Source organism: Mus musculus, chromosome 15, assembly GCF_000001635.26.
Source record: "Mus musculus strain C57BL/6J chromosome 15, GRCm38.p6 C57BL/6J".
Taxonomy (NCBI): domain Eukaryota; kingdom Metazoa; phylum Chordata; class Mammalia; order Rodentia; family Muridae; genus Mus; species Mus musculus.
In genome coordinates this window covers 66,691,911-66,706,581 of record NC_000081.6, presented here as the reverse complement: position 1 = coordinate 66,706,581, position 14,671 = coordinate 66,691,911, and the positions used below count along the sequence as shown (strand labels likewise).

The following is a 14,671-nucleotide window of genomic DNA, read 5'->3' as shown; positions in this document are numbered from 1 at the left end:
TGGTATACTAGGAATGTGGCACCATCGACCTGTTTCATAGAGGACAGACTGACACTCACAGAAGGAAAGCTGCTTGATTTCAGCCACCATGCTAGCAAGGGGAGAGAGGAAACAAGTTGGCTCTGGTTGCTACAAGCTTCAACCATGGTCTGTTGCTCCCTCCATTTCTATCTTGGTCCCTTCACAACGAGTGGCGGGCCATGACACAAATGCCCTTTTAAGGAAGTGCTGCTTTGTCATAGGGACGGCATGCTAGGTCACCTCCACCATGGATGGAGTATTTCAGGGGAAATAGTACTCTGATGTCAAGGACATTGCATGCCGAAGACTCTGTTAACTCCTACCTAGGAAAGCCCTGTGATTCTGAACCTGGAATAATTACCATCCTGTTGGCATGACCCTCCTTTCCCAGGAAACCTCCCTTATCAAAGAACGTGACTTCCTTTCCTTTGATCACTTCTTTACAAATTTTGGAGCTATTCACATTATAAACAATAAAAATTTTCTTTGTGTTGACATAATTACAAACTCATATAAAAAGATTTATCACAAAGCATGGATCCTTTCTAGAGCAGATGTGTGTGTGGCCAGCACAGGGTCAGAAAAGACTGACCATGAGTTACACAGTGGTTATGAGTAGGGTTGGGGAACGTCTTCCACTTCTGGTTCTGATAAGGTTAATTTACAAAAGTCAGAAGTTTCAAAATCAGGCAAAACTAAGGTCAAAAGTCAGCTGAGGTAGCTTCAATGCTCCAGCTAAGTAATCTCACTTATCTGAGCCTTCATCTTATCTGTAAAAAAAGTGGGTCTTGCTATCTACCTGAAAGAGGAGTTGGGATGAGTGAAAGAGATTTTGCAGGTAACATGCCTGGCCTGGAGCCTGGCAGGAGCTTGGCCTTCACAGAAAACGGCCTTTGATCACCTAGTGGTTCCCAACACTGGAAAGTCTTGCTCCCCACCACCACCACCCAAGAAACAGTAATGCTTGAAGTCAAGTTTGGTTGTCACAACTGTTTGGTTGTCACAACTTGGAGTAGAGGCTGTTGTTGTTTTCTGGCAGATGTGGGGTATGTATAGATGTTATCCAGCATCCAGCTGCTGTAAGATAGTTTCTAGAGTGAAGAGAGATATATCTTCAAACATCTCTGGCACTGATGCTGAGCAGCTGTGCTACAGCCCTCTGTGTGGGGAAGGCTTCTCCTTCAGAGTGGTCCAAGAAGAACTTACAATGGGTCTTGCTGAAAGCTCCAGTGGTGATGGTTGTTCTGCCCCTTGGGCATGGGATGCAGGCTGAGCTGCCTGCCTGTTCTTGGTAGGTGCCAGCAGGACAGGGAGTGCATCGCCCATCCTGAGAGAAGCTTCCTTCAGGGCATTTCACTAGGGGCACAAAGAAAGATGACAACAGAGTGAGAACTAGTGTTATGGCCAAAGACAGGGTTTAGAGTATTTATAGAACTCCAGAATCAGCCTAGGATTTTTATATGAGAAAAAAATCAGCCTAGAAATTAATGAAAAGTGGGCAGCCTTGGGCTCAAAAGTTAAGGAGCTAGCTGAGAAGAAAGCAGGTAGGGTCTTCTCTTCAGAAGCTAAGGACTTGTGTAGCAATCATCACAAAATCTTTACATGTGGATGGATCCAATAAAATAGGAGACAAGCTAGGAGCGCATTAAAAAGAAACAGCCTCTGAGAAGTTAACACTAGAGACTCGAGTGGCAAAGGGAGCCAAGCACCAAACAGTATAGACAGCAAGTACAAAGGTGTAATGGCAAGAGAAAGGCCAAATCAAGCCAGAGCTGAGATTGCAAAGGAGATGAGCATGACAGAAGATGAATCTGGAGACAGTGGGATTTTTCTGGAGACAAATGAGGCCCAAACATAGCTTCCCAAATCTAAGGATGTGATGAAGAGTTGAAAGTGTAGGTAGATTGAGTGAAGTCCCACTTTCTGTATAGTTCTTAGGGTCCCCTAAAGTCATTTTTATTTTTTATCCTGTGTGAAATGGAGTCCACAGTACTTATTGGGGGATAGTAGTCATACACATACAGAATCTAACCTACTGCCAGACTCATGCGTGCCCTCAGCAAGTAACAATTACTTTTACTTTTAAGGTCATCCTTCTTTGTAGCCAACTCTGTGCAAATGCTACTTTCTCAATGAGTCAATCCCAGTAATTCTAAAACTTAGTGCCATCTCATTTGACTGCTATGGCCAATGTCCCTGTGGGTCAGTCACTAACAGTGCTACTTATACTGGACAAGGATGGGCAAATTAAGCACCCAGCAGACTACATTAAAAGTGGTTCTTGCTATTGGACCTTTTGGTTTCTAATTGACTCAGAAAGCCCAAATTCTGAGGATAAAATCTCTCATTAATTTGTCATGCTAAATGTCAGCATAGTTTATTTTATTTTATTTTATTTTATTTTATTTTATTTCATTTTATTTTTTCCAAGACATGGTTTCTCTGTGTAGTCTTGCCTGTCCTGGAACTCTCTCTGTAGACCAGGCTGGCCTCGAACTCAGAAATTCACCTGCCTCTGCCTCCCAAGTGCTGGGATTAAAGGCATGCACCACCACTGCCCTGCTGGATGTCAGCATCTTACTGTTACACTGCTGATCTGCTGGTATCAAGTGCTTTCTGTTGCTCTAACATCTTCAGTCCCTTCTAATTTCTCTTGTTGATTGTGGCTACAAGGAAGGACTTCACTAAAAGTAAAAATAATAGGTATTTACTGGGTATACACGTTAATTGGGCAGTGGGATTCTAGGAAACCAGAATTCCAACTACAAAGATATATATCTTACAAGGTATTAAAATTAAAGCCCTCAGGAGATCCATTGTAGAGCAATGCATGAATTGGTCACCCTGACTCTGTTGGCTCTGAAAAACATAGAGGATCTATTCCCTTTCCCTTCTTAGTCACGGTTGTAGTCATAATAATTTGTCAAATAATTTCAACAACTGAGTTTTACCCTATAAAATGGGAGATCCTTATACAAACTAACTTTACCTTCATTGTTTGGGATTGAAGCTATGCAGTAAAGACATGTAGGCATTCAAGCCAGATCACACAGCCTAGACCTTTGGATGTGGTCCCTTGCCAGAGTAGCAAAATTGGTGGACTTAAATTCCTCTATGATTACCACTAAGAATGAGTATCTATTCCCATCTTACTGGTGAGAAGGTTGGGCCTGGAGTGCTCAGCCATCACTTGCTACAGCACTCTCCTGGAAGGGGAGAGGGTGAAATTATGACATGTGGCAGGCACAGCACCAGCTGTTTTCATGTGTTGTCTCACAGCCCTATGAGAAGGGCATCTTTTCTGACTTAGCAGCAAGATAAAAAAAAGTCACCACAGCAAGGTGGAACACAGTGAGATGGAGCCAATGCTCTGGGAGTTACTATCCTTGGTCTGCATGCATTCTTGCTATCTCAGAGTAAATCAGAAACTCAGCCACATCTTGGAAACTGTGTAGTACTTTCCAGTCTACGCTATCAGTGAGTATCCTTCTCTGAGCACCAGTTCCACTACTTCTTTGAGTCAGATTGATAATGATTGGTTGGGACAATTTTTTTTTTCAAGTAAGTATCTGTAAATTTGGGGCCAAAGGAAACTAATGCTTCCTGGCCAATGTAATCGGCTCTGCTATCTTTATTCAGAGTCCCGATGAAGACAGGAAAGTGAGACCTGGAGAGATGCTATCAAACCACAGGCTCCTGTCAGTCTGAGAAGTTACGCATGCTCCTTCACCACTGTGACTGCCCCTGATGTAAAGAGATTTTCCATCTAAAGGGTACTTTTGTAGATTATAATGAGGCAGCACCTTGATGACCATCATCCTTTCCTGAGCACGTGGCTCCTCTCAAGACCAGAAAGTGTACGTGTTCCACGGCCCCTGCATGCTCACTTTCACCTTCCAATCCACCAGCCAGAATTACTAATAGCTGTGACAAGTGCCTCCTCTATTTAATACAAGAGTTGATCATTTGAGTTTAGAGCTTTCAAGGCTTTGAGTTTTGTTGTTCTTCCCGCCAATCTTTCTTTCAACCCCAGCAGTGACAGGTCATACTTTTGCAAAGAGGAAAAGTATCTTTGGGAGACATCAGAATACTTCACCTTTTAAGAAGTTCATATAAGTCCTGTCAAGTCTTTCTGGTTCTGTCACTCTCCAGCTCAAAATTCTTCTGTGGTGCTCTGTTGATGGTTCAAACTTGTGTCTATACTTCTCAGAATCCTATCTTTCTTGATGGGTCACCTCCTGCCATGTTCCCCTACAGACTCTATTCAGCAATAGAAATCATGGCATTGTCTCATAAAGCCAGTGGGCTTTTACACTCATTGCTTTTTTACTATTCCATCCAGTTTCTGCAATAGCCTTCATTTTGGTGCTCCTAACACATAAATGCACACACACACACACACACACACACACAGAGAGAGAGAGAGAGAGAGAGAGAGAGAGAGAGAGACAGAGACAGAGACAGAGAGACAGAGAGACAGAGAGACAGAGAGACAGAGAGACAGAGACAGACAGAGACAGACAGAGACAGACAGAGAGAAAAAGACAGAGACAGAGAGCCTGATCCCATCTGCCTATCTTAACACCAATTCCTGCTCACTTTTTCAGACCCCACACAGCACCTGCTGCACTAACATGTATCTCTGCCTGCCTTAAACAGCACTTTATACCACAGTCCTATGGTCCAGTCATGTGTGGTACCATGAAAATTTTTGCTGCTCTGCACTTGTGGTATGGGGTTTGTACATAACTAGATTTTTAAAGCTTAGGTGGGTGGATGACAGATGAATGAAAAGGGGTAAGGGAGGAAAGGATGAAGGGAAAGACATGACATATCTGCCAGATAAGAAAGTCCACAGGGAACGAGTTCTATTATGAGAATTTGTAGAGAGGGGGAAAATGAACTTATTGTAGGTAAGTGGAAATTAATGTCAGACCGAGGAAAAATGAAAAATCTTGACAATCTTTCTGTAATCCCTTCTAATGGAAGCTTCCAGCAGGGAATTCCACAGGAGCCACAAAATATAGAGAGACAAGAGAGTGAACAGACATGTCCTGAGAAAACCACAGCAAAGCTTCTTCTCCTGTTATCCCTAGCAGCACCAGTTCCCAGGGTCAGAATGACCATGTCCATACAATTTACAAGAAAGGGAAGCTCCTCTCACCCAAGCCACTGCACAACCAAGAATCACTTACATCAGACCTCAGAGATGACAGAGAAAAAAACCTGCTTCATCTCCCCAGGACAATGTTCTGCCTTGTAGCTCCACAGCTTTCACAGCTGTGTTCCAGATGTGTTTTAGAAGGAGAAAAGCCAAGAAGGAGAAGCCTGAATCTTAGATGGTATGATTTCACTAGCACTCCCCTTTTGAGAAGGGAGAGGTGTGATGCACAGGGTGGGACCAAAGCTCTGGAAGCAGATAGAGCCAAGATCACATGTCTGCACTGCCAACTAAAATCAGGGGTACTCACTGAGGGTTGGTCACAGGCAGAGCGGTGTACTCTACATCGTGGAGTTCAGGATTTTTAGGGGAGGACAAATGACCTCCGTGGTTCCAGGGACAAAAAGCTGCTGGTGCCAGGACTCAAGTCCAGGCACGTCTGATTCTAAAGGCCATGTCCTAAGTGTATATAGAGCTGTATGCCTCAGCTTCCAAAGCTTGCTCACAGGAGGGAGTGGGGGAAACACCCAGCTCTACAGAAACGTCAGCAAGTTTCCATACATACAAGAAATTCACTGGGGCTTCTCAGACATAATCACAGACGCACAGATACTGCAGAAAACCCAAGTCTTTTCGTGCAGCCTTTGTAAATTCATTCTGGGTCTTTCAGTCTGAAGAAAGTTGGAAGCTTAGATGGTGGGGTGGGAAATCCTTTGTGACAAGGGAAGGAGGCACAGCCATCGAGAGATAGAATATAGACAGAGCTGAAGTGAAGCTGCTCAACTGCAGAATGTAGAGCAAATGAGGCTGGCCTTCTGCTTCAGTAGATCCATGGTTATTAGAATTGAATCACATTGTACTCTCCACAGTGACTAAATTCAACTATTGAGACCTGGCTGAATGTCCCAGAAAGCCACAAGTTCTGGACCTTTACAGAAAAGGGCTGTAAGAAAGCATAGGGCAAAGCCTGATCTTAGACCTCTTCCCCAGGCACCATTCTGGATTTTTCAAGAGGGCTTGCTGAAGCCCTTCTTACTCTGATATCAGGTCCTCACATGATCCACACAGAGTTTTTCCTTTAGGCAAAGCCATCCTATCTAACCCCCAATCTCCTGGTGATAGGAGCTTAGAGTCACTATTGACTAAGCACTCCAGAAGAAACTTGCAATTGGATTCTCAGTTTCCCTCATATATATATATCCACACACCAACTCGATGGTGTTCATCCAGGTAGCTAAGGACACTGCATAGTCAAATCTGAGAACCCCGTGGCTGGCATGTATGAGATGCCCTCTCTGGGACTCCATTTAGCAGATGCCACCATCCACTCTTTCTCTCACTTCTCATCTTCCTGTCTGGGTAGCTCTAAGTAGATGGAAAGACAAAATACGCGTTCTGTCCCAAGACAAGCTACAATTCCTCACCCATTGATACTGGATATGGTGACTTCAAGCCCCTTTTGGGAAGCAGCTTGTTCAAGCTGTACAAGTCCATTTAACAGATCCTCTATTTCTGACTGTCTGGTGGGGAAAGGCCCTGCCATCAGGGCGTCCTGTGAAATAGATACTTGCAAACTCACAATGTAGAGTGTAATATCTGCAGTAAATACCAATTGGGAGTGGCAATGCTTCTGTACTCTGTGCTGGGATTAGGATGTAGCTCAAATTCACTTGGCAGGGATTTTAGAAAGTCTAGCTTTGTCTTGCAACTAATATAACTAGGAGGGAAATAACAGAAAGCATTCTCTTCTCAGCTCAATAAAAACTCTCCAATTCACTCCATGTAGGAGGTAAGCTTCCATCCCATCATAAAACCTTTGAATCTTTTCATGATGGAACAATGATCCTGCCACCTTACCCACACACCACCACATCCCTATCCTTGGAAGCTGTTATATTAGCTATGTGGCCAACAGGAATTAAAATTATAGGTGGAATTTAAATAAAAATAGATGGACCACACAGCTGTGGAAGTTTCCTGGAGTATCCAGCTGTAGGTCATTAAAATTGCTCTTAAATGGCACATTGTCCTTGACAATGAAAGAGGGATTCTACAGCCAAAGAATGTGTCTGACTTTGAGAAATTGATGGAATCAGATCCCTTCAGGGCCTTTAGGAAGAACAAATCCTGAAGATATCTTGAAATCTTTTAGCCAAGGAGACCCATGTTACAATTCAACTTCCTGAACTACTTAAAAAAAACTGAGTCAGGAGTGATAATAAAGAGAGTGACAGGAAGCTGACACATCTTCCATTTTCTTTGTAGCTGCAGTCCCATGAAAATGGTCTTCAAAGATGCTCATGGGCAAGAGCAAGACCTGTCAAGTCAACCTGTAGCAGGTCTCATCTCCATGAGAGTAGAGTGGGATGTCAAATGGTTATGTAAAGGTTGAGAGAGATGACATCTTGCCAAAATAAAACCAAGAAATGTCACGCCAGGGTATAGGGGAGACATGGGCTTTCTTCTCACAAGGATCCCAGTACCATATTCAAGCTGAGGAAGAACTAACAGAAAATGTCATACACTGGCTTCTTTTCCTTCCTTCCTTCCTTCCTTCCTTCCTTCCTTCCTTCCTTCCTTCCTTCCTTCCTTGATACAGTGACGGCTAATGAGTTGATTCCCTTGAAAACTGGACAGAAAAATACTTATTGACTAATGCATTGATGATTCCCCCAGAGTAGAGTGGCCTTTCCTGAAGCCTCCTGAGGTTCTATACCTTAGTCTAGAGGGAAGTTAATACCTACCACAGCCCAGAGCATCCTGTCTGGTGGTTGGGACTCTGTAGAACCCTTCCATACATCCAAGCTGAGTCCTGGGAGAGGTGACAAAGCTGTCACCATTGAGAAAATACAAGGTGGTGTCCGCTGAGAATGTCTTGGAGTCCAGATGAAGCTGGAACCTGCCACTTTGGATCAGATCTGCAAAGCGCCCAAGGAGATCCTGGCCCGTTACCGCCCTTTCTGTAAGACAGAGACCAGTCAGAGAGCATAATCTCATCGTCTCCTGAGCGGCACAGGGAATAGCTGCTGTGTGGCTGCCTAGAATGGCTTGACAGAAAGGACACATGAACATCACAAATTCTTTCTTTAGGACAGACTGGGCTTAGAGAATGTGAACGGATGGCTCAAAGCCACACACACAAGTAAAACTCTAACCTAAGTCTCAGGTTTTGTGGCACCAAAGTGACCCCTCTTGGTTCAGAATACGCATTACCATGATCTGGGGTGCACTATTCAGGTAATCCACACCACACCTCTGAGTCTCAGTGTGCGCCTTTGCTTGAAAGACCTAGGAATGCTTTGTTTGCAGGTGGGAAGGATCCCAAAGGGTAGTGTATGTGGAAGGACCATGCACAAGAAAGGCATACCCTTCTGTTGGGAATGTAGCTTTTACTATTCTGCTAAATATGTGGAAGGCTATGGAGTCCCAAGGGGGAAAGCAGAAGAATGCCTTGTAAGGAGCTGGGGCAGACCTCTGTGTGCAGAAATCATCCATGCTGCAACCTCCCACTGGCAAACTGGGCTTGGCCTGATGCCACAGTCATCACTGCTCTCACACTGAAGCTGGGACAGACATCGCATGCTTTTACAAGGGCAAACACTCCCAAATTATCCAGGCCTTTTCAGAGGAAGGCTGACCCAAATGGAAACCACTGATCCAAAATGCTAAGTGTATTATTGTCAAGGTGACATCAGAAAGTCAATAGAATGACAGACTTGTAGCCTCCCAGATTCTTCTCCAGACATGTTTTTTTCTGGTTTTTTGTTTTTTGTTTTAGAACTCATAGAACAGAGGTCACGTACCAGGTAGTCTGGGTTACTACTGGGTGTCTGGCCACTGAATGACAGAGGAGAGGCAGGAGCTAATTCCAGACCCTACTTAGAGATGTGTGGGTTATTCCCCACCCTACCAGAAAGCTCAGAGAAAACAGGCACACACTCATGGTAGCTCTCACACAGTTCACTTTGCCCTTTCTTTTTAGGCATTTGTGGTCACTCAATTTGTCTCTATCACACTGTCAAAGTTAAAGGGGCAATATGCTGAGACATTTTCTCAGTAGAAGTGGGTGGTATATAAATTGTAAGCCAATGAGGACTCCTTTCTCCACCAGTCTCCCTTCATACTCTATCTATCCACCTCACCTCTATATAAAAGTCTTTAGGCTTTCTGTTGTTTATGGTGCTATCTAGCCCTATTGACCAGAACTCCACTGGCATATATATATATATATATATATATATATATATATATATATATATATCACATATATATACATATACATGTATATATATGGTTACTAACTCTATAAGATGTTCATACAATATAATTTGATCATATCATCCACAACTCTTCCTCCTAACTCTTCACAGATTAACCCAACACCCACACCATCCACCCACTTCCCCAGTTTCATGTCTTCTGTTTTTTCTAGTAATCTATTGATTATCTAGTAATTATCTATTAAACTAGTTTGTTTGTGCTGCCCATGTGAGATGGATCAGTGGATTCAGGGTACAGATTGCTCTTGCAGCGGACCAGAGTTCAAATTCCAGCACCCATAATGAGTGGCTCACAACCACCTGTGATTCCAGTACCAGGCAATCTAACTTTTACATACTTTTTCATATGCAACTAGCTCTTTACAAGGGCTAAACAGAATTCTCCTTGTGTTATTATGAGAATAGACTAGGCCTTCCTCAGTTTCATTGTAGGGGGAGCCAGAGGCTTGATGAGGCTGCCCAACATCTTCAAGGCAGCAGTTCAGGTAAACTTACCAATGCTGTACAAATCTGGAAGTGAGCCCACTGAGATGTCCTCAAGCTGTAACTTCCACGTGACATTTACTCCTAAACGCTCTGCAGTCAGACACCCCACCTGTATTGAGGAGTTGTCACAGACAGTGCTGGAAACCAGGGTCCCAAATGTCTTTACCTGCATGGAGAGAGACATCGTGGTTTAGGAACATAGAACAAGAAGCTGCTGATATCACGTATGTGTGAGGAGTGCCAGGCTTATGTTACTTCCTGCAATCTTCCACCGTCCTGCTCCTGAAGAGTGGGTACTAAAAAGCCTCTTCCCAATCTGAGGCTCCCTGACAATGATGCTGAGTTTAGACCAAGCCCTCAGTGATTGAAAGGCTGGCCCATACCTGGATCTGGCAGAAGCCACGGGCTATCAGCTCATCCAGTATGAAGACCTGGAAGGCCTGCAGCAAGCCGGAGTAGTCAACACTGCACATCTTTCCTGGTGGGAGCAGGAGCTGGAAGTGTGCTTGAGTTTGCATGGTCTGCCACAGCTGAGGCCCTGCAGCCAAGCACAAGAGGTCAGTGGGCTGGGGCAATAGGTCTGTAGGATTTCTTCCTGGGGATTTATTTTCCCTTCTGCATAGTCCCTCCTAAGTTAGCATAAGCACATAAACCTTGGCTTTCTGGTTCACTGCTTTAACTCTGAATCACTGAGCCTCCTCACAGCAAGCTGAGAGCTGCTCCTCTCTCTGAATCAAGTTGCCTCTTCATAGGGATTCTGACATTCTCCCTGGAAAGTCTCCCATACTTCTTTGCGTATAAATACCATCACCTCACATAATTCAGCAGGATAGGAGTGGATGCTCTCTAATGCTGCTCAGTGTTGAATGAAGGTTGACTTGGTCTTAATTTCAGCTGGGACCACTCTGTCATAATCAAGGGGCAGGCCACATATTTGTTCAAACCACATCATAAACGTTTTCTGTATGAGAATCCTCTATAACCCTAATTCTATCCTGGGCACTCTGGCAGTCAGCTACAGTCTTGTGATGTAGGTCAGTCCCAGAATGTGGGTCTCCACGTCAGATACCTTTCCTACCACTGACCCCAGGAAGGTCAAGTATAAGGTGCCAGCTGTCTAGTTCATCTGGGGCTACTCACAGTCTGACTTGGCTATGCTATGTCCCATGCTACCGCAACACTACTACATGTGTAGGTGGGCTTGTCTTTACTTGAGTTGACTGGGTTCTCTGTGACAACAGAAGAAACTGCACATAGGAAGAGTCCTGCATTTACTCGAGATACTGATGCTCACCTGGCAGAGGTCTTGGACCTCTCCCCTACCAGGCATTCTCCACGGAGAGCAAGGTGAATGTGGGGAGAGGTTAGGGCTCACTGTAGGTACACAGGAAGCTCAGAGCACATTATATATGGTCCCTAACTCAGCAGCAGGGGCAGCCACCAGCTGAATATGTTCCCAGTCCAAGTAACCACAAGGAACCTAGAAAAATGTCAACTTTCCCATATGTCATTTGGCTCATGGAGCCACCAATAAAATCTAGTCTGCTCTGTCTAGAAGCAGTGCTCCATGTGACCAGCTCTCCAACCCTGATCACCTGACGTGAAAAGGCTGTACTTGAGTGGCAGGAAGTCTCTAACAATAGCCCTGAGAGTGAAGGATGAGTCTCCCCAGTGCTACTCACTTTGACAGGCTCGGGGTGGTGGCAGTGTCACCCAGTGCTGACTCTCCAGGCTACAAATCAGTGGCCCTGGTGAAAACGCACTCCGGAGGCCCTGGCGGCACAGCAGCTGGCACTGCTGAACAGTCGTCACTCCTGAGCTAGAGGCTGTCTCGCAGAAGATCACTCCATCAGCCACATCTGACCCAGAGAATGGCAGTGGACACTGTGGGCCTAGGAGCAGCGATGGAGAAGAGGCATGGGTACCTCCCAGACTTAAACCCAGCTCTGCCTACCCATCTGCTTCCCTTGATTGTTCCCCAAGCCCTTTCTCATTGTGTCCTGCTCTGTCAGGGCCTAGTTCTTTTCCCTCCTTCTATGACTCCTCACTGGATAAGTCCACTGTCTCTCAGTTTCACCAGACAGGCAGAAAAGGTGAGTCGTAAGCAGCACCTCCAGCTACATTACAAATCCAGGGACCACCATCCTCTGTACCTCAGGGCTCACAGTTCAGCTGTTGTCCACTACAACTCCCACTTTAACACTCAGAACTGAGCCTGGCCAACTTCAGGCCTCATGACATGAAGGTTCCAAGTTTGCTCCCCTCCGCTGGGTTTGAATGAGCAGTGTTTCCTAGCACCTAATCAAGAGTTAGATTTCCAGAGCACTTCGGGATTCTCTGATAACTTGGGCAGTTTCTAGTCCCCATCTATACTCAGTCACTAAGAGTTCCCCAAAGTCCTCCCATTCCTACAGGGGTATGAAGATGTCACCTCCTTTCAGGATATTTCCCAAGCAGTCTGCCCCTGTATGAGATACAGATGGGCTTGTGGGTCTGGTGAGAACTTTGGCTCTCCAAAGATTCCTAGTATAGACCCACAGCCCAGAGTAGAAGGACACCTCAGTCATCAAGGTGACTGTTAAGCTCTTAGCTTTGTGTCCTTGGCTAGAACATCGATTTGGTTTTTTTTGGGGGGGGGGGTTGTTGTTGTTTGTTTTGTTTTCGTTTTTGTTTTTTATATTTTGGTTTCGTTTGGTTGGGTTTTATTTTGTTTTAGGTACAGCACTGCTTTTTTTTTTTTTTCACCCAAATGGGACTCAAACTGGTGATCCACCTGCCAGGGTGTGCTGGGCTCACAGGCATTGCCTCCATGGCAGGATTTTATTGAGTTTATTATAAAATATAATAATACATTTTCTTATTTTTACATGTGCTCATGTGATGGATAAGTCAGTACTTGATATTCAAGTAACATCCTGAATTATAAATAAAGATTATGCATCACATGATTGGGGACAATAGAGAAAACCAGGCCAGACTCTACTGAGCTACCACAATAGATTCCTGGGGATCTTCTCACTTTCCAGGCCAGGCTATGATTTTTGGAAGTGCACACACTAGTTTCCCCACCACATCAATCGTCTTAATATCCTGCCCACTCTCGTTCCATCAGTCCAGGGTCTCAGAGACCCCCTAGGACAGCTTGAGGCTTTCGGCCTACAGTACCTCCAGCAGTTCAAGACTTACTTTCACAGGCAGGCTGGGTGCCTACCACACGGGTCCCTGGCACTTCCTCTCCACTTCCCAGGACACACCAACAACTGCCCTGGGCCAAGTCACATTGCACTGGGGAGAAGGCTCCATCCAGTGCCTCACAGACTGGAGAGTAGCCAAGACCCACTTTCCTGGACAGGGCTCTGCTCTTGAGGACATCACAGAGGCCAGGACCTGTCCAGAGGCAAGAAAAGGAGATCATGCCCTGCTCTTGGTCCCAGCCCAGGAGCAGCTGTCACACGCCTTTCTGCTACCCCTGCCCTACTAGGCAGCTGCTTGTAAGGTACCTGTGCTCTGTTTCTCCCATTGCCTACCCTGGAAGGCCTCAGACCCTCTCAGGAGATTTCAGAGATGAGCCACTGGAGAGAAGGGTGATAAGGGTGCAATATGGAGCCATGGGGCAGTCCTGAATCAGCAACCAGAACCCTGTGAAACCTTCCAGCACACTGCTGGAGGTCTTCGAGAATCAGTTAAAGAAGCGTGGGGAAAGGTAGATAACTTCTAGGCATTTGGGTCACACTGAACAAAAGTCTGGAAATATGCCCTCTCTTTAAGTGCTAACTACAGTTAGCTACAAGATCTCAGGTGCAAGCAATAACAGTGTGAGAGGACTCCAAAAGGCCACACCCACAGGAGTCTAATGTGGGAACCCTGAGCCACGGTAAAGAGCCCAGGGTTGGTCTTGGGAACATGAGCACATGACACTGAACTATAGAGCCAGGCAGAGCATGCAGTGCCTCAGAGCTGCACAGCCAGTGTCCCTCAAAGTGCCAATGCCTCTTTTGGCAGGGACAGATGCTGGATAATGATAGCCACTAGTGATTCTTGGCTATAGAGCACAGCAGACTCCTGGCCATACTGATTATTCTGAGATGCTTCAAGGTAGGAAGAGTGCCTGTGCTCTAGATGGGAAAAACCGGGTCACATTTGGATCAGGAGCTGTGTCCTAGCTCTGGGGGTGGCAGAGCTGGGACTGTGACCAGTACTCACCTGGGAGGCTTTAGGGCAACAAGGAGGAGAAATGGTTACTCACACTGAGCACTGCCATTTGTGTTCACTGGCATCCCTTCTCCTGAGGCTGGATCCACACACCATGTTCCTGTCCCTGATGTCTGCTTCCTGACATACTCTCCCGTCTGCAATAAAACCATGATCCTTCCTCTCAGTATAAGCCAGATTTTACCTCTCACTTATTGCTAGAAGAAGGTCTTTCAAAAATATTCCTTCATAAACAAGTGGTGACAATTTCTCCAGACAAAGAAAGTTGTTCATGAAGAGGTCACTGTCTCACTCTCTGGAATGTTGGCCACCAAGCAAGGACAAGTTTTGCCATTTGAGATCAGATGAAACTGGGTCTTATGAGATGGGAGGGGTGGAGCAATGTCCCAGAGCTAGACAGTAGCAGAGCTGCAGCATGCCCACACTATCTAACTCCACACTGACCAGAACCAGCTCCACAAATTCTAAGAAGGACTTCTAATATGGAACATATAAAAAGCCCTAAGTACCT

General features: G+C 45.4%; 1 protein-coding gene across 2 annotated transcripts in view; it reads right to left on the bottom strand.

Annotated features, from left to right (window-relative positions):
* Tg (thyroglobulin) overlaps positions 1–14,671 on the bottom strand; it is a 179,968-nt gene that overhangs the window by 144,140 nt on the left and 21,157 nt on the right. For both annotated transcript variants that reach the window (XM_006520745.3, NM_009375.2), the window contains exons 15-21: positions 14,195–14,297; positions 13,135–13,335; positions 11,631–11,840; positions 10,332–10,486; positions 9,958–10,114; positions 7,927–8,142; positions 1,228–1,377 (exon numbers count right to left, since the gene is read on the bottom strand). In XM_006520745.3, coding sequence (XP_006520808.2) covers positions 1,228–1,377; positions 7,927–8,142; positions 9,958–10,114; positions 10,332–10,486; positions 11,631–11,840; positions 13,135–13,335; positions 14,195–14,297 — 1,192 coding nt within the window. The remainder of the gene's footprint in view (positions 1–1,227; positions 1,378–7,926; positions 8,143–9,957; positions 10,115–10,331; positions 10,487–11,630; positions 11,841–13,134; positions 13,336–14,194; positions 14,298–14,671) is intronic.